Source organism: Aedes albopictus, chromosome 3 (genome assembly GCF_035046485.1).
Source record: "Aedes albopictus strain Foshan chromosome 3, AalbF5, whole genome shotgun sequence".
Taxonomy (NCBI): Eukaryota; Metazoa; Arthropoda; class Insecta; order Diptera; family Culicidae; genus Aedes; species Aedes albopictus.
Window position 1 is genome coordinate 173735755 of NC_085138.1, and position 22128 is coordinate 173757882.

Genomic DNA, 22128 nt, shown 5'->3' on the forward strand with positions numbered 1-22128 from the left:
GCGACTTGTCTCTCCAAAATCTCTGTTAAGACTGGAAAAGCTGAAATGTAATTATACAAAAATATTACGTGCAGTTATCCTTTGACTTCAAATTTACTTTTCTTTGTCACTTCAATGTACATCATCCATAATCTTTTAGTTGAATTATACTGGATATCTATGAGGATTAGAGTGGGTCAACGTTGTATGGAGAAACTTTAAATTTGATCGTATCGATCCGGAACAAAGCTTTTTCAATCTATACACCTTGTCCTTTTTATACGTCCATGCTTGGCTGAGCGACGAAAAATTCTACCGCTAAGACAATGAGCAAACTCAACAGTTTTATATTTTTTAAAACATCTTCGTGATTAGGAGAAGTGTACAAAAATATAAAAATGTGTAGGGGTAGGCGGGGCATAATGAGCAGGTGGGGCATAATGAGCACCTTGTATTTTCACTGTAAATCTTCAAATTAACAAAACAAATTGCTTGATTGTAGCCTTATTATCTAAAATCCAATGAGTTGATGACAAAACATTAGTCAAAAAATCCGTTTACCTTGAAAAAATTATCAAAATGCGTAAAGTGGTCATGTACTGGGAAAATATTATAAGAATCAGGTGGCCTAAAATAAGGTTTTGGGTATCAAAATCACAACTTAGTGGGCATCTATCGTTTTTCTTGATATTCCCTAGGCCAATGAAATGTATTTGTAACACTTTTCAACTATTTGTATAATTATTTTGTTGAAAAAATATGCTTCAAAGAGTTGGTAGTAGGGTGGGGCAGAATGAGCAACTAGTGATAAAATAATGAAAATGGTAAACATCTTCAACAAACAAATTTTAATTTTGGTTTTCTCTGTTTTGATGCATATAGTAAGGTTTTGTTTGTAACTTTCAATTTATTAACTTGAAAATTTCAGTATCTGTAAATTATCACCGTTTAAAAATTCCTCAATAGAAGACTCATTGAAACCCCACAGTTCCCTACAAATTAAACCCCGTAATCTCTTCAAATTCTCATTGATTGTTGCCGGTATGCTTTATCATTGACAAGAATAGTCAATTAGCATTTGATTGTGTACAAAACTGATATTGATCATCCTGCCCCACCTAGGGTGCTCATTATGCCCCACCCACAAAACGCAACTCGCGATTTTATACGGTTTTAAAAACATAAAATTCTACAACATTATAACTTTATTCGGAATTTCAACGATTAGCTTTCGTCAGTTAAGGTTCAAATGAGGATTGAACGTTAAAATTACACATTGGTTGCATTTAATTTACTGGATTTGGTGGCAAAATGCTTAGGCTGCTCATTATGCCCCGCCTACCCCTATTTTGATCATTATTTTGTCGGTAGAATTATTGTTCGCTACGTAAATCAAGGTTTAGGTGTATTTGCGTCCAAAACAACTGTGCAAAATTTGGGAGCGATTGGTTAGGTCCCTGTATTCCGCATTGCGATACATGCTTGCCACATGCGGGGAGGACACAAACCCGGACAACTTGGTCCAGAGGATGTGTAGGGATGAGTTTGGCTGGAACGCCGTTTCAACGGCTATCACCCATATCGTCTGGGAACTACAGAGGAGGTGGCGCGTGGACTCGGAGAGTGGCTAGTCCAGATGCAGTACAAGAGGTGGTCCAGGGGTTCGGAGTCGACTTCGTAGGTCATACCGGTGCCCTGCGGTCGAGATCGACCCTTACAACGATTAAGTGGCCGCGGAGAGGAAGTCCCGGTAGCGGTGCTGTCGTGGCGTCGGTCTACTGGGTTGGATCCGAGCCCGCGGTTGGAAAGGGGTCCCCGGCAAGGGTCGGGGTAGGTGAGATCCTGCTGTCTGCAACCTACGGGTGCATCTGATAGGGCCTGAAGGGTAGTGATACCCTTCCTTACGGGTAGGTCAGATCGGGTTGCACGTGGGCATCAGTTCTTGATGTCCGCTCAGCAGTAGGGCGCGGGCGGGGTTGACCCTGCCCGCCTTCCGAGGACAAAGGGAGTGGCGAGGACCACTCGGGAAACTGGCTAAGCGCCAGCATGCTACCGTGATGGACTCTCCAAAGCGAGTCATCGATGTTCGTTGCTGCAGGCTACGCAGCTAACCTTGTGGGTGCGATGTGCACTAGCCCCTCTCGGAAGCAATACCTTCTTGGTGGTTCCGGAGAGACGTAGGGTTTGGCGACCATAGGAATGGTTTAGTGGGTACGAGGAGAGAGTAGTCCTGGATTTTACTTTTGTTGTAGAAGACGGCCTGTCAGACCTACACTACCCTAACCTTCTGTTAGGGTGTCTGTTGAGCAGATTATCCCCCTATGGTTTAGAAGGAAAAAAAAACTCAAATACACTTACACAATCTGAATCTTGCCGCATCACTCGCTTATAGTGAATTCCCAATCAACCCATTCCAAATATCCAACTCCTTGACACCTATGGAGGCGCCGGTGAGTCGCTGGCCTTTCATAAAGTAGGTGTCATATCATCACATCCTTTCCTTTCCTCGTAACGGAGAAGATGGGCGTGGCCGGCAATGGAAGTTTTCATGTCTTTTATACTTCAACCTCTGATTGGATAGCTGTTTCTTCCTAAACAGCATTCCATAAGCAATTAGAATAGGAGTATTAAAGTTTTAACATGACAACTTTCAGTATGCAATCTACGAATTACTCCGTTACAACGCAACGCAACTCAAAATTAAACAACTTTTTCAATAGTCGCTGAAAAATAGTAATCCAAAATTAATAAAATAGATAGTACTTCAGCCCCTTTCCATGATACAACAATAAAAATTTGTTTACTTTTGTCGAATAATGAGAGGAATAAGTGAACTTGTAGGAGATCCTTGAAAATTGGCAATTTTCAAACGCTCGTTCTGACAATTCACATTTTTTGAGTTGTGTCCCTATTACAGGAAACCGATGATATGATACAAAGCCACCACTAGTGCTGGACTTGCTATGTGGTACGGTTCCTCTCAATACATCATTTTCAAAAGCCCAAACCACAAAATATTTATAATTTCCAAAGCAGTCTAAATTTATGCTTTATGGAAATACAGGTGAAGATATAACAGCAACTATTTTTAAGCTTCCCTTTATCAGGTGATGTACAAGTAAGGCCACGTTCATACCATATTCCTGAAATTTTCTTCCACTCTCAAGATCAAACAAACTATACCCAAAACAAGCGCTGCTTGATTGTAAGTTCTATTTACTGAGCCCCAATTTGACAGACCCAGATTTATAACTGAGATATGTAAGCGCCGTGAAAAAAAAACTACACATTTCATTCCAGTCAAACATTTCTTTACTTTTTTGATCAATGAAGAAATTGCCATGCTAAGCATATATTTACCGTCTGTTTTTCTTTCAGCTCCTCAGCCGAACATGCCAGGTATGCCGTAAAGTGACTTTCCGCGTAGCATACTGACTGGCAAAGGATTTATACCAGAGCTGAAGCGAACCACGGGGAAAGCCGTAGGAATTAGATTGCAAATCCGTGTAGGAGTCAATGTCTCATTCATATATTATGGGGGGCGCGCAGACTGAAGGTGTGACTGAAATGCCAACCGATCCAGTGAGTGAAAAGTGTTGTTTATTTAAGCAGAATTTGCATAAAAATCGAATCATGAGAAAAGCTAGTGCTACATTTGTCCTCTGCCTGGATCCGCCCCAGTGCACACCAACTAGAGGCCACCCAGCGTAACGTTAGTAGCATCGGATCAGTGCGATTTCAAGGCTTTAGGACCTGTCACAGGGGGTGGGAAAGCGAGAAAAAGGCAGCAGTGATGCGAAGAAAACATGTAAAGCGAACATCCTTACACGTCTAAGTGGAGGCAAACAGCGTGGTCGTCTGGCGGCAATCAGTGGATCGGATAAATTGTTTTCACAGTTCAACCCAAGCACAGGGGGATGAAGAGAGAACTCTACATGTGTGCATAACTGGAGCATGGAGTAGCTTCGAGTGGCGGTTGTGGAGTGGAAAACGACAGATTCAGGCAGAAGTAAGGCGAGAGGACAAGTTAGAAAGCGCTAGCCAATATTACCCATTCGACGTCGGACTGGAACGGGACCGCGCCGGTTTCGATCAGTGAAAAGGCGGCCAACAATGGAGATTGTTTACATGCAAATTGCAATGGTGCTCTCGCTGATAGTAAAATGTTTGCACGGATCTCTATCGACTACCCTGCAAGGTAAGTGGTTGTTTTCGTTTCGATTCACTCGAACTTTGTACGCAAATCGATCGAAGAACTAAGACTTGGCCGGAGGGTTTCACGTACTTAACTTGCATGATGCAAATTGCATCTATGTAAGAGGATAATAATAAAAGAGGATGGGTTATTCGAAGTATGGATAAGTCGCCCAAGTAAGAATTTCTATGCTTTATGCTCTTAAACAATAATTATTGGGTATTTTCATAGATGTTGTAAATTATTTTAGGTTTTGAGAACGAACTTTTACGTCCTTTTTTAAATTTGATATTTAAGCATTTTTCAAATCCACATGCTTATCATATCGCATCGGTCTTAAGGACAGACTTGTTAGAGTCCCAAAATGGCCGCCACAATGGCCGACTTTGGCACCTACTCACGAGGGCACAAATCTCTTCGTAAACAAAACCAGTGCACCTGAGCTTTTTATTTGAAGCTAATTACAAGTGAGCAAGGACAGAATAATGAAATATATTGTTGTTTGAAGCTTGCTTCTTGAGATTTGTGCGTCTGAAGTTTCGATGCAATGTTGAAGCGGGATTTCAAGACGTTTGTCCTTAAACATTATAGATTGCAGAAGCTTACCTTAGCTTAGACTGGCTGTACATGTCAAAGGTTGCTCCTCCGTGATTGGTCTGAACTGGTATAAATTGCACTGAGATCGCTTTCTGAATAACTTTTCAATCGTTGATTTTGCGATATAGTTTCCTCAGAGAAGTTTCTACATATGATAAAGTACATCTTTTAACATGAAAAGTTGGATGATCAATCCACCTGTAAGATACGATTTTTTTTTGAGAATATGCAGATACCTTCGGGAAAGTTGTGCAAAATGTAATTTTCAACAACATTGTTAAAGATGTCATAGTACTTTATCTTCAACTTCACGTGATATATTGCGTTGTCTGTGCATGACCCCTAGAAATCATATATTTCATCAAAACTGTTTACCGAGATTTTTTTACTTTTTTGACCTTCTGCAAAGTTGTTTGGAATGTAAAAATACATGTTTTTTCTGAACATCGAACAAAAAACGATAACTTTTGAAATAACAAAGTTTCATACAAATTATTGATTTTTTTGGGATAACTTTGAACTCGTCTAACTATTTTTGGCGTAAATTTTTGAATGCAAGTTTAAGTGTATGCTTATGTGTTATGCAAACAATCATTAAATGTTGATATTAATGAATAACTTCCTATTTAAATAGATAGAAAGTTGTGCAATTTTTTAAGCTCAACAGTTTTACAGAATATGCAAAACATGTAAAAAATCTCTGATCAGGTAGAAACTTCTCTGACGAAATTATATCGCAAATATCAATGGGTGAAAAGCGCATGTAATCGGCAAACCAAAACACGGTGAAATGTATTAAAAAAAATATTTGGAGGAATCAAAGAAGGAATTCCTAGAAGTGCATTCCAGGAGAATTCCGAAAGAGTATGCTCTGAGTGAACCCTGGAGGATTTCCTGGAGAAAGCGCTTCTAGCGTTTAAGTACCGTAAACCGGGGTCAAATTGATCAGCGGGGTGAAATTGATCATTCGGCTACTACATTGTATTTCCATACTAGGAACTCTTAAGCGTCGTAATGATCTTAAACTTTTTACGTCATCTGGTCCGTAGATGTCTAGAGATGAGTATAGAATTTTATTTTTATAGAAAAAAGTTAGTTTTGCCTTAATTTTTCAGGAATTTGCAATGTATTAATCATTTAGCTGAAATCATGGCTACTAAACAATCGATTGCTAATAGGACTTCCCGTAAATTCTCTGTTTTAACATTTTTGTGGAGCCTTGGTTGGAAAGTTATGTAGCTAATACGAACATGAAATAGTTAAAAAAAAAGTTCATTTTATGTTGAAATAGTCATTTATTGTGACAGAAATCACTTATTTCATATGAAATTGCCTACCTTTAGGCGTTTAAGCGTAAATTTCAAAATTTAATTTTGCGTTTAAAGTATTAAATTCACTAGTTGTAATATTTTAAAAGCGTTATTCGTTTTTAGAAAAGCAAAATAAGCGGAGAAGGAAATTTTCCTTTCCAACCGATGCTTAATTGTATACTGATCAATTTCGCCCCAAAGTGGCATTTCCAATTTTATGTTATTTGGAGCTATTTAACTTAAAGTTTAAATTTGTTGAACAAAATTCTGTCACGTGGTTTCATGGAGATCCACTGGGAACTGATTTTACAGAAATTCTTTTGGCAATATTTGGAATTCCACTAATGTTATCCGCAAAAGTTGTTTTAATGTGATCAATTTGACCCCGGATTACGGTACTTATATGTTAAAAGTAAATCACAGTGACTGTGAAAGAATCACAGCATATATTCCTGAAACAATCACAGAACGTATTTCTGAAGAAGCTCCTATGCAGGAGCAGCAGCGGGTATTCTGGATGGATGGATTCCTGAATAAATTTGTGGATGAACTCCATAAAGATTTCTCGGAGAAAGATGTAAAAGAATTTCTAGATGGCTTCTTAGAGAATTTCCTGGTTCCTGTAACCCCCTAAAATTAGCTTAAACAACTCGTTTACAAATAGCTGGATGCATTTCTCTTACAATCCTTCAACTCGTTCAACAAATCTTCGGGTAATCCTGGAAAAAAAATTGGTTGAATCCCTGGAGACGATGAACGGATTTTGATATTTTTGACCAAACACCTGTATAAATTTTTGAAAACATCCCGAGAGGAATTTCTGAAGGAATCGCTACAGAAGTTTCTGGAGCAATCCTTGGAGGAATTCCTGGAGAAATCCCTAGAGGAATCCTTGCAGGTATGCTTCGAGTAAACTTTGTATGAATCCATGGCAGAATTTCAGCAGGAATCCTTAGAGCAATGATGGGAGGAGTCCCTGGAGAAATTTCTGAAGAAATTTCTTGACAAATTCCTGGAGGAATTTGTAGTCAAATTTGTGGAGGAATCTTTGGACAAATTTCTGGACAAATTCCTCTAGGAATCCCTAGAGGGATACGTGGAGAAATGCTTGGAGGAATGGAGGAATTCCTGGAGAAATTCTTGAAGAAATTCCCACAGGAATCTCTGGAGGAATTCCTGGAGGAACTTCTGAACAAATTCCTGGCGGAAACCCTGGAGAAATTGTTGAAAGTTTACCTGGAGAAATTCCTGATTTTGGTAGAATCCCTGGAAACATTTCTGGAGGAAAAACTGGAGGATATCCTAGATAAATGCCTGGAGAAATTCCTGGATGAATCTCGAGAAAAAATCTGGAAGGGACCTCTGGAAGAATTCCCGGAGAAATCCCTGTATGCATTCATAGAGAAATCCCTGGATGAATTCGTGGAGGTATTCCTAAAGGAACTCCTGGAGGAATTCCAGCAGAAATACCTGGAGGATTCCCTGGAGGAAATCTGGGATGAATCCCTGGGGAAATTTACGAAGACACCACTTGAGGAATTCCTGAGGGAATCTTTAGAGAAAATCCGTGGTGAAATTCTGGTAGGATTCCCTGGAGAAATTTCTGGAGGAAACTCGGAAAGAACTTCTGAACAATTACCTGGTAAAATCCCTAGACGAATTGTTGGGGAAATTCCGTGGAACTATTCCTGTAAAATTTCCCGGAGGAATCCCTGAATGAATTCCTGGAGTAATCTCTAGAAGAAATTTCTGAAAAATTCCTAGAGAAATCTCCCCTAGGAATTCGAAAAGGAATTTCTGGAGGTATTCCAGGGGATAATTCTGGAGGAATAACTAGAGGAATCATCGGAGAAATTCCTGGAAGAATATCTGGTATAATCCTTAGAGGAATACCTGAAGCTATTCCTGATAAATTCCTGGAGAAATCCCTGAGGAAAATTTCCTGGATTATTAATTCCTGGAGGAAACCTAGGAAGAATTCCCGGAGGAATTCCTAAAACAAAATTCTTGAAAGAATTTCTGGAGGAATCCCTGAAGGGAGCCATTTAGAAATCCCTAGAGGATTTCTTAGAGGAATTTCTGAACGAATGCCTGGAGGACCACCTTCTGAAATTCCTGAAGACAAGCATTTGGAAACCCCTGGATAAATCTCCAGAAAAGTCCTTTGAGAAATCTCTTGAGAAATTTCTGGCGGAATCCCTGCAGAGATTCCATGAGGAATCTCTGGAGGAATCCCTAGAGAAAATCCCTGGATTAATTCTTGAAGGGTTTCCGTGAAGAATCACAGGAGAAATTTCAGGAAAAATTCTGGGAGGAATCCCTGGAACAATCTCTGGAAAAAATCCTGGAAGAATTCCGGGAGGAATTTCTGAAGCAATCCCTGGAGGAATCTCGAGAGGAATTTCTTGAGGTATCTCAAGAGAAACACCTGGAGAAAAACCCAAAGAGCAATTCATGAGGGAATTCCAGGTAGAGTTTCTAAGAAAATTGTAGGAGGAAGTACTGAAGAAATTGCTGAAATTCCCAAGGAAATCCTATAGGAATTTTAAAAAGTGTACGTAGAGGAACTCCCGGAGGAATTCCTGTAGCAGTTTCTGAAGGAATCCAAGGAGGAGTTCCTAAAAGAACCCCAGGAGAAATCTCAGAAGCAATCCTAAGAAGTATTCCTAAGAGAATTTCTTAACAGTTTCTGGAGGAAGTCATGGATTAGTCCCTGGAGGAGTTTCTGTTAGAATTTCAGGATAAATTCCTGAAGGTATCCCAAGAAGAATTCATGGAGGCATTTTTAAAATAATTTCTAAAGTTTTTTCTGTAAGAATCATAGAAACAATTCCCTGGTGATTCCCTGGGGGAATTTACGAAGAAACCCCATATGGAATCCTGGAAACAATTCCATCAAGAATTCTTCAGAAGATCTCATGAGAGCTTTCTTAATAAATTCCTGGAAGAATTACTGTAGGGATTCCTGGATAAAAAAAACCTGAAGAAATCCATTACTGCGGCAATTTCTGGACGAACTATTGAAGGATTAGGTACTTGGATGCATTCCTAGAGATTTTTTTTGTACAAAATTTGTACAAAGCGATTTTTCGATTAATTTTTAAATAATCTCTAGTGAAATTCTGGAAGGAATATATGGAGAAACCCCAGAAGAAATCTCTGAAGGAGTACCTACAGAAGTATCTTAAAAGATCTCTGGAAAAATTCCTGATGCAAACGTTCATCAAAGCACTGATCAACGCATCGGAGGAATCTTCAAAAGTATCCCAGGGCAAATCCCAAATGAAAGTCTGGAGTAATCCCTAGATAAATTCATGAAAGGGGAATCCATGATGGAATCACAACTACTAGGGATACCATCAGTGTTGATTTAGTAGAACATGTCCTGATTTTGGACTCATTTTGACGAATTCCTAACAAATCCGATGAGCTTAAATGTTATTGATGGAAATAAAAACAAATATCCCGAGAGGCGGACCTGGTGTGATGGTTAAATCGCGTGACTATCCCGCTGTGGACTTCTGTTCAAATCCGGATTTGATTTGGCCTATTTCCAACAAACTCACTAAATGTGAGTTCTTCCTTCGAACGGGAAGTAAATCATGAATCCTAAGATGAGCTAGCCTAGGGCTACAAATCTCGTTGATTGAGATAAAAAAAATCAAATATCCTGAAAACATTAGATCTGATAAATCGACTACTTTTTCTTTATCGTAATCTTTGTTTGAAAAAAAAAAACATTAAAGATGATCAATACCGAAAAACTTTTCAACTCTTTTTATTTGAGGAGCATGACTATGCAATTACGTTCCTTTGAATTTCACAGAGCAACTCGAACTACTCATAGCTCACATCGTGAGCACGTTGCGCAATTTCCTGTATTCAATCTACCGGGTTTCATTCGTCTGATATTGAATACTTGTTGCATTCCTTGGATTTTAATTAGCACCATCCGATACATCGAGCCTACGTCAATAGAGTAGGTTCAGTCCCACCCTACGAAGCGGAGCATTCCGATTGAATGGCCACCACCCACCGTCCGTAGTATGAACAAAGTGAATCTGTGCCGGTGCGGGGACCGCAGTAGGACGAGCGTATCGCATCGAAATTCCTCTTCGCACAGGCCAAACAGGAGTAAGATTTGTTATTAACATTCCTCTATTCAAATCGTACGTGAACGACTCGGAACTTTATTCGCCGAATGTGTGGTTGAATTGCTGTAGCGTGGCAGCCGTTGGCGAAAGCTAGGCGTATCATCACGAAGGCGAAACGTGCACTGGAGTGATTTGGGAACAGATTCTGTCATTTCTGTGGAACTAAATAACTTGATCATGTTTTTGAGGGAAAACCTGAAGTTTATGACCTTTAACATATATTTAAGAGTATTTAATATTGGGCAAATCTCAGTTGAAAAAAGCTGTTCAAGTAATCGTATTCGTATATAGAACAGTAATATATGTACTGATAGGGATGTGTCAAAAGGAGCACAAAAAACTTGGAAGTAGATTATGATGATTAGAAAATTAAAGCTGTACAATCACCAATTGATAAATCAGATCTCTGTTAATCTCATAATCCTTTGATTGTAACGATAATGCAACTCAAAGTCACCCCACTGGATCATTCCGAGCACCAGCATAAAAGCAGACACACTCCGCTCAGTCAAACATTGACTGACTGGTGCCCAGGGCAATCCACTGAGGGTCGTCGCAAAAACCGTTTCATCCGGATGAAAATCTAATAGCACATGAGGAAATACGCTGCACAATTGCTCCTTGATTACAGCCCACCCATGTCGTTGAATGCCGCATGCATGTAGTAGGTAACGTTCAGCTGAATGCTGCCGAAAACAAGAAAAAAAATGCTGCACCTATCTCATGGCTACAGTTCGGATTGTGACTAATGGTGGACGTGAATCGATATATGGAAAGCTACGTTCATTACTAGTCGGAATCTCGCTCGAAAGCCACCGAGTACCACCCACAGGTTGCTGATTGCGAAAGGATATTGGAATCAAAATTTCCCAGAGGTGCTAGACGACCGAAGCCGCTGCGCTGGATGTAGTTCAGGCCAGGATATATCCGCTCTCTCTCCATCCCTCTCGGACACTCCCAACTACTCTACAGTATTCATGGTATTTCCCTATTTTGGAGCTCCATTCAACAGCCGTGCCAGTCCGTGCGTGAATTTTTAGCTTCCCCAGAAGACTAGCGGCGCGGCACGAGCCTGGAAAGCATGAATTATTCCGCTGTAATAAGGACTAGAATCAGCAATTTGTTATAACACGTTCAGATTAATGTTACAATAATTTATGCTAATGGGCAAACATAACAAACACCGCTGTGCTAGGTAATGATGCTCCCAGTACGTACGGTGTGTGTTTTAACACCTTGCAATGTTTTCGCGTGCGATGCAGGCATTGAATGGCTACAAGCGGAGCTGTCGCTAGAGGGTGGAGATTATACAACCGTGGACTTTAGTTTACAGCAAATTCCCCATGTGGGATGTACCACGTACCATGCCGTCTATGCGGTTTTCATCTGCGGTGGTTTCGGTTGAATAACAAAAATTGAGACTTGCCACCCACTCAATACTTCTAGTGGGGTGGCCACACTTTTGTAACGCATAATACTCTAAAAGCCGAAAGTCTTACCCCCTAAAACTGGTTAAGAATACAGACTCTCAAGAAACAATACATATTGGTACAAACTTTTACCTTCCATAACTCACGTGGTTGGCCACCACCGCCAGCACCACGCGAATGCTGAGTACAAAAAGCGAGGTTTTTCAAGCGTGTTGTACAAAGTACAACAGCGCAATCACTCGAGGGATAAATCTTAAAACAAAATCAATAGAATTTAGAAATAATTTTAATTTAATTCATTTATTCATTTTTTCGGTAAGGGGAAAAGCCAGGATGGAAACATTTATATTGATATGTTTCAATCCCAGGCGTAAAAACCCCTTCAAAAAAGTATACAAAAGAAAAATTACAAACATTTCTAATTCTAACTTTCTTCCCCTAACCTATTTATTACAATGCTTAGTTATTGTTTGATAGACCTCAGACAGTCCGAAGGCTGATTAGGAGGTCTTTAATCGATGGTAGTTCAGTGCAAATGAGAGTATTTAAGTATAATAATCAATATATATCATATAATGTTTTCAATAACGTATTTTTTCAGACTATTTTTAAATATGTGGATTGAAGTAAAAGTTTTCAAATTCAGTGGTAGGTTATTGTAGTTAATTATGGCAGGATTTATGCAACCAAGCTTAATGTAATTAGTTCTTGGCATTCTTATTTGTATATTAATCATGTTTCGTGTGTTGGATCGGTGTAACTCACTCAATGATTGGAGTTCTAAGTTACGTTTAATTAGATTATTTTTTACTTCATAAACAAACAAAGCTGATTCGAAATACTTAAGTTGAGCAAAATTCATAATGTAGTTGTTTTTGTACAAATCAACAGTTCTAACGTTAGGATCCAAATAATCTTCCCAAAAAATAGTTCTCATGAGCTTGTTCACAGTTATTGAGATTTTACTAATCACGTAATTAGGAGCGTTTTGCCATATTATACAGAGATAACAAATTTGTGAATTAACATGGGCATAGAATAGATTCTTCTTCTCTTTAAGGAGTATCATGTAGCTGCTTTGGCGGAGTATACCGAGAAATTTACTAATTTTCTTATGAATGTGTTCATTCAACATGTAAACTCCATCGCAGACTCTGTTGAACTATCAGACCCAAATAAGCCAAAGAGACAACCCTTTCTAGCTTTTCTCCACTAAGCCACAGGTCATAATGTATGTTATCCAACTGATCGTTCTTACGGAATATAATATACTTTGTTTCAGATGTATTAACCGTTAATCCATTATTGAAAAACCATTGTTGTAGTAAATTCAAATCATGTTGCATATCTTGGTAAAGGGATTCGAAACTATTTGCATTATAAACTAAAGCGGCATCATCAGCGAAGAGTTGAAGCTTTCCTTTCAAAGGAAGATCAAAAATGTCGTTTACATAAACGTTAAATAGTAATGGTCCTAGGATTGAGCCCTGTGGTACGCCAAAGTCAACAGTCAATTCTCGACTAGTATGATTATTGATGCTTACACATTGACATCTGTTATTCAAGTATGATTCAATCAGTGAGAAAGCTTTGTTTCTAATACCGTACTGATGGAGTTTTTTCAATAGTATTGTGTGAGAGATACAATCAAATGCTTTTGATACGTCTATAAAGATTGCAGAACATAATTTACGTTCGTCTAAGTTAACCTGAATTTCATTTATTAGATTGACAGTGGCGCTGGTGGTATTCGAATTTTGTTGAAAGCCATATTGATTTTTACTGATTATTTTGTGGCGATCAAAAAAACTTTACAGCCTTTGCTGTATAATCTTTTCGAATGGTTTGGATAGAATCGGGAGGATTGATATTGGCCTACAGTTTCCTAAACCTGTTTTGTAGCCGCTTTTGTAAATTGGCACTATTTTCGCTGATTTCAAACAATAAGGAAATACGCCGTCGGCGATCGATTGGTTGATTAGAGAGGTTAGTTTTTGAACAATTATTTCTAAATTTTGTTTAATAACTTTCGACAGAATACCATCTACTCCTGCTGCATTAGAGTTTTTTAGGCTACGTATGTAGTTGCCTACCTCATTGGCTGATGCTGGTAGTATAACAATAGAATTTGCAATTGATCTATTCAATGTGAAATCTCGAGGCTCATTATTAAATTTTTGATCCAAATTATACAGAAGCTCGTGAGGTATGTTGATGAAATAGCTATTGAATGCATTACATATATCTATGTCATCCTCCAATACCCTATCATTCAAGAGTATTTTCGAAATACTTGAATTTCCTTGTTTTGTTTTTCTTCGAAACACAATTTAATTTAATATACTCCACACCTTTCTAAGGTGTGCGAGGAGGAAGCGATTTTGGCGTTTTTCTGAGGAGTTGAAATAAAACTCAGAAATCACAACGCAAATCCTCAACAGCACCGAGTGCGAGCTTGCCGCGCAGCGAGGAGTTCGTCCAACATTCATAATTGCTTGTTGCGTTTCTCACGTCCACTCACACTCAAAAAGCTCTCGCGAGTTCCACTTCCATACAAAGAAAGACTCTCGAGGCGAAAATCGCACTCAAAAACCCGAAATAATCATTGTTCCCCTCTTCCTCGCTCAGTTTTTATTGACTCTCTGTTTCGGGTTCGTTCGCTCCTTCGCGACGAGGCAAAAGCAAAACACCACTCTAGAGCATGTTGCAAAACTCTTTTGATTTCGAGGAGGATTATCAAGCCTGCTTATGGCCAATATGTGCATTCAGTTGATCAATATGAACTCTGGGCAGTTTTCTCAATTGATACATTTCTTCAACGTTTTAGGTTGAATGTTTTACAGTTTTGACGTAGGACTACGTCTCTCTTTTCTATACCGGGAGTCATTCTAAATTTTCAGAAATCGGCCGCGTTACGTTTGAAGTGGAGATTTTGAGCGTTAATAACTCAGCCATTTCTCGTTGAATTTTCAAAATTTTGGCTCCAATAGATTGCAAATCTTTACACCAATTATGTCCAATATTAACATTTGCTGATTTTCAATAGCAAACTATTGAAAAATTGGGAAAAGTAAACCCATGTTTATTCCAGCCAATCACGATCGAGCACATTTTGGATGCTCCCGTCGAATATAAAAGCTACTGCTTCTTCGCATCTTCCCTCATTTGTCTTTGTCGTCTCGACGTGAACGCATCGAACGAGAGCTGCCCACTTTCTTCGTTTGCGTTTTCGCTCATTCTTCTTTGACGGCCGTGTCGGCTCGGTGGCGGTGGTTTTCGGCAAGGGTGCTGTTGCACATTCACCTTCTAACCGTCTAACGCGGCAGACCAAGGAAGTGTTTCAACATCGGATTGATCGACGGTGGTGGCAGAGACAGCAGCAAAATCCGGAATCGCACCCACGGCAGCAAGCGGTGGGCCAATTTTCGACGGCTTCCAGCAAACAGCACGGAGAAATCCAACACGCATTGCGTGGCATGATGAATTGATTTCAACTTCTTCGAAAATGCTTCCTAGAGAGTTAATTCCTGCATCGACCGAGAAAGTGTAGTGAAACCAAATAGTGCAAGATTGAATTCTAGGTGGTGGTTCAGCAACAGTGAGGGCGATCACTAATCTCATCCACGGCAGCAAGCGGCGAGCCAATTTTCGACTGCGTTCAGCATTCAGCACGGAGAAATCTAACACGCATTGCGTGGCATGATTAATTCATGCCAATTTTCTGTCTGAAATCGTTCAATATTCAAACGGTTCTTTTCAGGACCATAGAAAATTATTCCTCAAGAGTTGTGAATCAGATAATTATTTCATTCCATCGCTCGGTAAAAGTGTGGTGCAACCGAAAAGTGAAAAATTGTATGCTTGGTGGCCCCGCAACAATAATGATGCCGGCCACTAATTACTCCACCAGGAATTTAGCAACGCTTTATCCTATCCAGAGCATTTTTCGTGAAACATTGTTTAATTTAACCATTTTTCGAATTAAAATTATCTAAATCTTCCAATATTTTGATTACTTTATTCGTTAAATGAAAATTTTCTCATTTCTCGGTTGATTAACCGTTTCAAGCGTCTGGTGCATGCGGGGCGGGACATGCAAACGAAATAAATTGGAAAGCCAGCCAAATGGGAGGAGCTTCATTTGCTAATCTAGGGGCATAAAAGCTGTTCCCTCTGATTTATTTCGTCATTTTCATTGGATCAGTCAGGGAGGGTGGAGGTGGATATCACCTCCACGGCTGCGCAGCAGCACGTCAACTGCGACGAGTGATAGCACCAGAAATCTCATCCACTGATCACGGCTGCGGTGGGCCCGGCAATGGAAGTTACCTCCGCAGCTGGGCAGCTGGGTAGCTGCGCACCAACCCAGCGACGACTCTCGACTATGTATCTGATAGAACCAGGAATCTCATGCACGGCAGCTGGCGGCGGCAGTTTTCGATGGCTTCCCGCATTCAGTGCGGATAATTTTCAATGGTCCACTGCACGAATTTATGCTGGCCTGCTTTCTCTCACTGAAAATTTGACGTTTGACCGGTGCCAACACCTATCAAACGTCAAATTTCGTGTGAGAGTAAGCAGGCCAGTAGAAATTCGTGCAGTGATCCATTGTCTTTCTAAAATCAACCGTTATTTGAACGGACCTTTTCAGGACCAGAGAAAATTATTCCTTAAGAGTTATAAATCGGATAATTTTCGGATATATTCCATAGATCGTTAAAAGTGTAGTGCATTCGAAAAGTGGATGGTTGAATGCTTTGTGGCTCAGCAACAGCAAAATCGATCACTAATCTTTCTACACGAAATTTAGCAACGCATTATCTTATTCGAACAATTGATACTACACCTGGAACATTGTTTTATTCTAATATTTATCGAATTAAAATGATCGTAACTATTCAATACTTCTATTAGTTTATCCGTTCGATTAGAAATTGTCTTAAAGAACGGTTGATTAGTCGTTTGAAGCGTCTGACACAATGTGGGCGGGTCATGCAAACGGAATAAACCGGAAAGCCCGCCGAATGGGAGGAGCTTCATCTGCTAATCTAGGGGCACAACAGCTGTTTCCTCTGTTATCTTTCGTCATTTTCCTTGGATCAGTCAAGGAGAGGGAGATGTCACCTCCCAGCTAGGCAGCAGCACACAAACTCAGCGATGACTCTCGGCTATCGTGGTGGCAGCACCAGGAATCTCATCCACGACAGCAAACGGTTGCATTCAGTATGGGTAAAATCGCATTGCGTGATGAATTCATGCAATTGTCTTGCCAAAATCTTCCGTTTTATAAACGGTCTTTTCCAGGATCAGCGAAAATGAATCCTCAAGAGTTATGATTCGGATAATCAAAAACGACAGACTGAAAGCTTGGTAGTTCAGCAATAGTGAAGTCGGCCACTAATATGTTCTTCCTGGATGAAAACAACATTATTGTGGAAAAAGAGTTTCACGTTAAACTTTACTTGAAAAGATCTATCTAACGCCGTTCAATTATCTAATAATTTTATCCGCTCGATGAAAATTCTCTCGTAGAACAGTAATTTGACCATTTCTCTTGAACTAGTCAACATCTTTCCAGGTAACCGAACCAGCTGAATAACAGCATCTTGAGCTAAAGTTAGCTTAAGAGTGATTTGTTTTACTCTTATACAGCAAAAATGTTTGTTGGGTTATAAATGCATTCAGCGAAAGCGATCACACAACAGCTTTACTCAACACATCAGTCCACCATTTGTATTATCATAACAACATACATTGTATTATGGAAATATAAAAGTCGGAATCTCGTTCCAGCCTTTGTCCTACGTCAACATTGCGGTTATGTCTCAGACATTACCCACTCCTAGTTTTTAGGTACGGATTCTTAGATAATCGAATACAGATTTTTAGAATAACTTATACAAATAGAAAAAAAAAATGTACCGAGACAATCACCGGAATCATCTAACGAGCGAGCACGAGGTGGTCGAGAGGTGGCGGCTGCATTACGATGATCACCTCAATGGCGACGTTGTAGGCACCAAAGGTGGCGTGGTAACAGATCTAGGAGTACGTGCACAGGAGATTGAAGAGGAGTTTGGCCGATTGGAAAACAACCAAACCGCTGCTGTGCCTCTTCATGTGAACAAACATGCTTACCAATCTGGAAAGTCCACTGTGACTATTTTACACAAAGTTGTTTACGATATCGAAAAGGCATTCGCTCAAAAGCAATCCTGCTCGGGTGTTTTCTTAGATATTGAGGGTGCCTTTGACAACGTGCCTTTCGGTGCCATATTGGAAGACGCACGGGGTCATGGTATATCTCCAATGATTTCCAATTGGATTCACCAAATGCTCAAAAACCGACATCTCTTCTCGACATTGCGTCAAGCGGCGATTAGGAAATTGAGTGTTTGTGGAATCTCGTAGCAGATACGCTATTGAGGCAACTCAATAATAGCGGTTTTCCTACTTATGGTTTTGCCGACGACTGCCTAACATTGTTAGTCGGTATGCGCATCAGCACCCTTTTCGAGCTGGTGCAAAACGCTCTTCAGATAGTTGAGGGTTGGTGTCGCCAATATGGCCTTTCGGTAAATCCGAGTAAAACAACTATTGTTCTTTTCACGAAAAAGCGCAACAGTAATGGTGTTCGACCTTTGCATCTCTTTGATTCTGAAATTAATGTGACTGAACAGGTTAAGTACATTGGAGTCATTCTTGATTCCAAGCTTTCCTGGACACCACATATTGAGTTCAGAATCAAGAAAGCTTGTATGGCCTTCGCGCAATGCCGGCGAACCTTTCGTACAACTTGGGGTCTTAAACCCAAGTATATCAAATGGATCTACACAACTGTTGTTTGGCCAATATTGGTCTATGGATGTCTTGTGTGGTGGCAAAAGGGCGAAGCGAGAACGTTCTTAACGGTACTTAATGGCGATGTCTGGAGCACACTCTTCAACTCACACTGCAGCGCTCGAAGTTCTCTTTGACGTTTCCCCACTAAACATTCATCTCAAACAAGAAGCAGTTTCTTGCACTTGGGTACTCGGTCTACTAGAGGAAACTCCTGTGAACCGCACATCAACACACACCTCGTTGTTTTCACTTTTGGTGAATTGGGGCAAAATTATTCTTGCTCCAAGTGATCTTACAATTGCTTGTAATTTTCCGTATTGGACATTTTCCACGAAATTCCATTCCCTGGAAGAGTGGACATCTGGTTATCTGGAGAGAAGTATTTCAGACGGCTTCGTATGTTACACTGATGGCTCCCTTCTCGAAGGTCGAGCAGGTGCTGGTGTTCATTCTCGTGAGCTAAGGCTGTATCAGTCTCACTCACTTGATAGACACTGCACCGTTTTTCAGGCCGAAATCTTTGCTCTTATGTGTGGAGTGCAATCAGCACTTCAGCAGGTCGAAGATAGTTATCGCTTGTCGAACTCAAATCGAGGAGCTGAATCCAGCAAACGCTTTTCACCTTGTGGCCATTCTTCCACCGCAGGAAATGAATTGGCTGGTGAGTTAGCTCGCACTGGAGCATCACATGACTTCATTGGCCCTGAGCCAACTATTCCGGTATCCAAGTGTTGGGTAAAGCTTCAGATTGACACCTGGGCTGCCACTCAGCACAAACAATACTGGAATAGTTTGGAGTCATGTCGCCAAACAAAATTGTATTGTACTGAGCCATCTCTAGGGATGGCAAAGTATCTAACAAATCTGTCAAAGCAGAATTGCAGCAAAGCATTGACTGGCCACTGCCAACTCAGCTATCACATGGCGAATATTCAGCAAGCTGATTCATTTGCCTGTGATAGCTGTGAATCCGATTAAGGAACTTCGTATTGTTTGATATGTAACTGTCCAGTTTTTGCTCAACTGCGTTTATTAAGTGAAACTGACTTCAGAAACCTGAATCTTCAGGACGTTCTGTTGTTCTTGACTCGCTGTGGCTTTATGCGTTATCACAGTGCCCTTCGCGTTGTTTGAACCCATTGTGGTACGCTTATGCGTTATTACAGTGTCCTTCTCAGGACGCTATGTGAATCCATTGTGGTACGCTTTTGCGTGTATGGCGACCCTATTCCCTTACCTTTCCCCTGTCCTATCCTTTTTCTTTCCCTTCTCCGTCAGTTAAATAATTAATAGGCTCGTCTTCATGGCCCAAATTTCCCAAATGGAGGAGAACGTGCCTCTGGAGCCGACCTAAAGGCCGTTCACAGCAAAATCCAGACAAAGTATTTATCCTGTTTCTTAGTCAAATTACCACGGAATGGGATGAATCTTTCTATGCTCAAGACTGATACATAGACGAACGAAAATAAAATACATTGTTCTCCAAATCACCTTTCGTATTCAGGATGGCACCATCTGAGTTAGCACGCAGAAAATCTGTTTTGCACAAAAGCTTTGAAAATTTGTATTCTTTATTAACAAGTTCTCCCAAAATTCCGTTGAATTGTAATGGACGATGAAACATACTGCTTCAGAAAGTTCAAATATCTCACAGGACAGGATTTTAACACAACAAACTTACCATAAAGAAGATCCTGAACGTCTGAAACGAAAATATAAAACCAAATTCCCTGAAGGATATTGAGTATGGAAGCAATATGTTCGTGAGAGCTAAAATTTCAGATTTTTGTAACAACATACGTTGAGACTTTTTAGGAAGAATGCTGCCAAAAGCGTCTCTTACATTTTCTGAACAAAAAAAAACATGTGACGTTGTTCTGGTTTGTTTGTTGTTTGGCCAAATGCCATTACGTTTAAGATACAATCACTTGGTACCATCAAAACAACGTTGCTTATGATCAGAAGGATTGTTATCCACCAAACCGTCCACAGCTGTGACCAATTGAATCATACTGGTCTATGACTGGTCTATGGTGAAGGAAGACCTCAAAAAGCAGTGTAGAGGTGTCAACGACCCAATAATTTCGTTCTCAGTGACATATTGCTTAGAAGTAAATCAACAAGTTCACTGTGCAAAGCTTCACGAAAGGTGTAAACAAGAAAGTGCGCGCAGCAGCTAATGGAATCAAATCCATATAAGTCTATATGCTGTGGTGTTAAGTATAACATTTGTCTATAATATGAATTAAAAATATGAATCAAAAACATGCTGTTGTTTTTCTAGAATAATTTTTCTGTGCCTTTACTGATACGTGAGTGTAGCTGGTCTGACAATACTGGAGTAGCATCTACGGGCGGTCAATCAAGCTCAGGCTCAATAACTATTTTCACAAGCAACATATCGCTTTGCGTTCTTCGAAAGGTTGTTTCCTCAGGAAATTTCGAACAGAAATCATTCATCGATTCAGTTTAAGGGATTCAAGGATAACCTGTGATGATTGATAACCTGTAATGATGATGGGCTTGATGGTCTTGTGACTGGCCTTTTTTTCGTATGCAGATTCGTTTGTATCTTTCTACCTACTTTCTCGTTTTCTTTTCCCTACATTGTATATAACTCATATTACAGTGCTTGAATTCGAGTGAATATGAACGATACGATCAGTCATCGGCGCCAACCATCACTACGAACGAACACGCAAAGGGAGCAAATTGAAACCAAACCTCTCGCCGAGAGCCTCTCGGTCTCTAGTAGCAACAAACACCCTCTAACATTCCTTTTCCTTCCTTACTGACTGTAAGAACTTGGCCGGCGCACCGGAATCGATCCAAAATGTATGAGTTGCACTGAGAATAAGTGGAGTGTCTTAGCCTTAATTCAGTTTGATCTCGGTGCAATTCATACCAGATCAGATCAATAACGGAGGATTAACCATTGCACAATGGTCCACGAACCAGATTTACGAGGAAAGATGCATGCAGCGCCTTTAAATTATTTTTTAGACAAATATGTACTTCTACAAAGTTGTTTCTAATGTACATGAAAATTAGAGTGGTCCATATTTTCACAGAAATTGGAAACCAAACTTTTTTATTTGCAAGAATAACAATATACATTGTTCGGAAAAGTTGGAGACCTATCAATTTTGAGCAAGTTTGCTGAAAACAGTTTTTGTGTAGCTTTAAAATTGATCGATCTAGAGATATTTTTTGCCTTTCTCGTACACCAAGGTGTACCGAAAGGCTATATGTTCACTCCAAAAACGAAAATTTGATAGAGCCTCCGGAGGGGTCAAGTGTTATATACCAATCGACTCAGCTCGACGAGTTGAGATGATGTCTGTATGTGTGTATGTGTGTGTGTGTGTATGTATGTGTGTGCGTATGTGTGTGTGTGTGTGTACAAAAAAGGTCACCTAACTTTTAGATAGTAAACATCAACCGATTTTAACGATCGATGGTTCATTCGACGCGAAATGTGGTCCCATTGTTTCCTATTGAAAATGGTTCGGATCGGTCCAGCCGTTCCGGAGTTATGGCCATTTAGGTGTTCCGGATCGGTACCCCAGGGAAGGGCCAGATATGAAAATGCAAGAAACCCATGCATGCGACCCATCAAA

The 22128-nt window shown here is 40.1% G+C and overlaps 1 protein-coding gene across 1 annotated transcript in view; it reads left to right on the forward strand.

The window, feature by feature from the left end:
- The first annotated feature begins 3361 nt into the window (after window positions 1-3361).
- The window catches only part of LOC109433434 (lachesin), a 315576-nt gene continuing 296809 nt past the window's right edge, over window positions 3362-22128 (forward strand). The window contains exon 1 of the mRNA XM_029862736.2: window positions 3362-4177. Within this exon, the coding sequence (XP_029718596.1) occupies window positions 4093-4177 (85 nt within the window). The 5' untranslated portion in view covers window positions 3362-4092. The remainder of the gene's footprint in view (window positions 4178-22128) is intronic.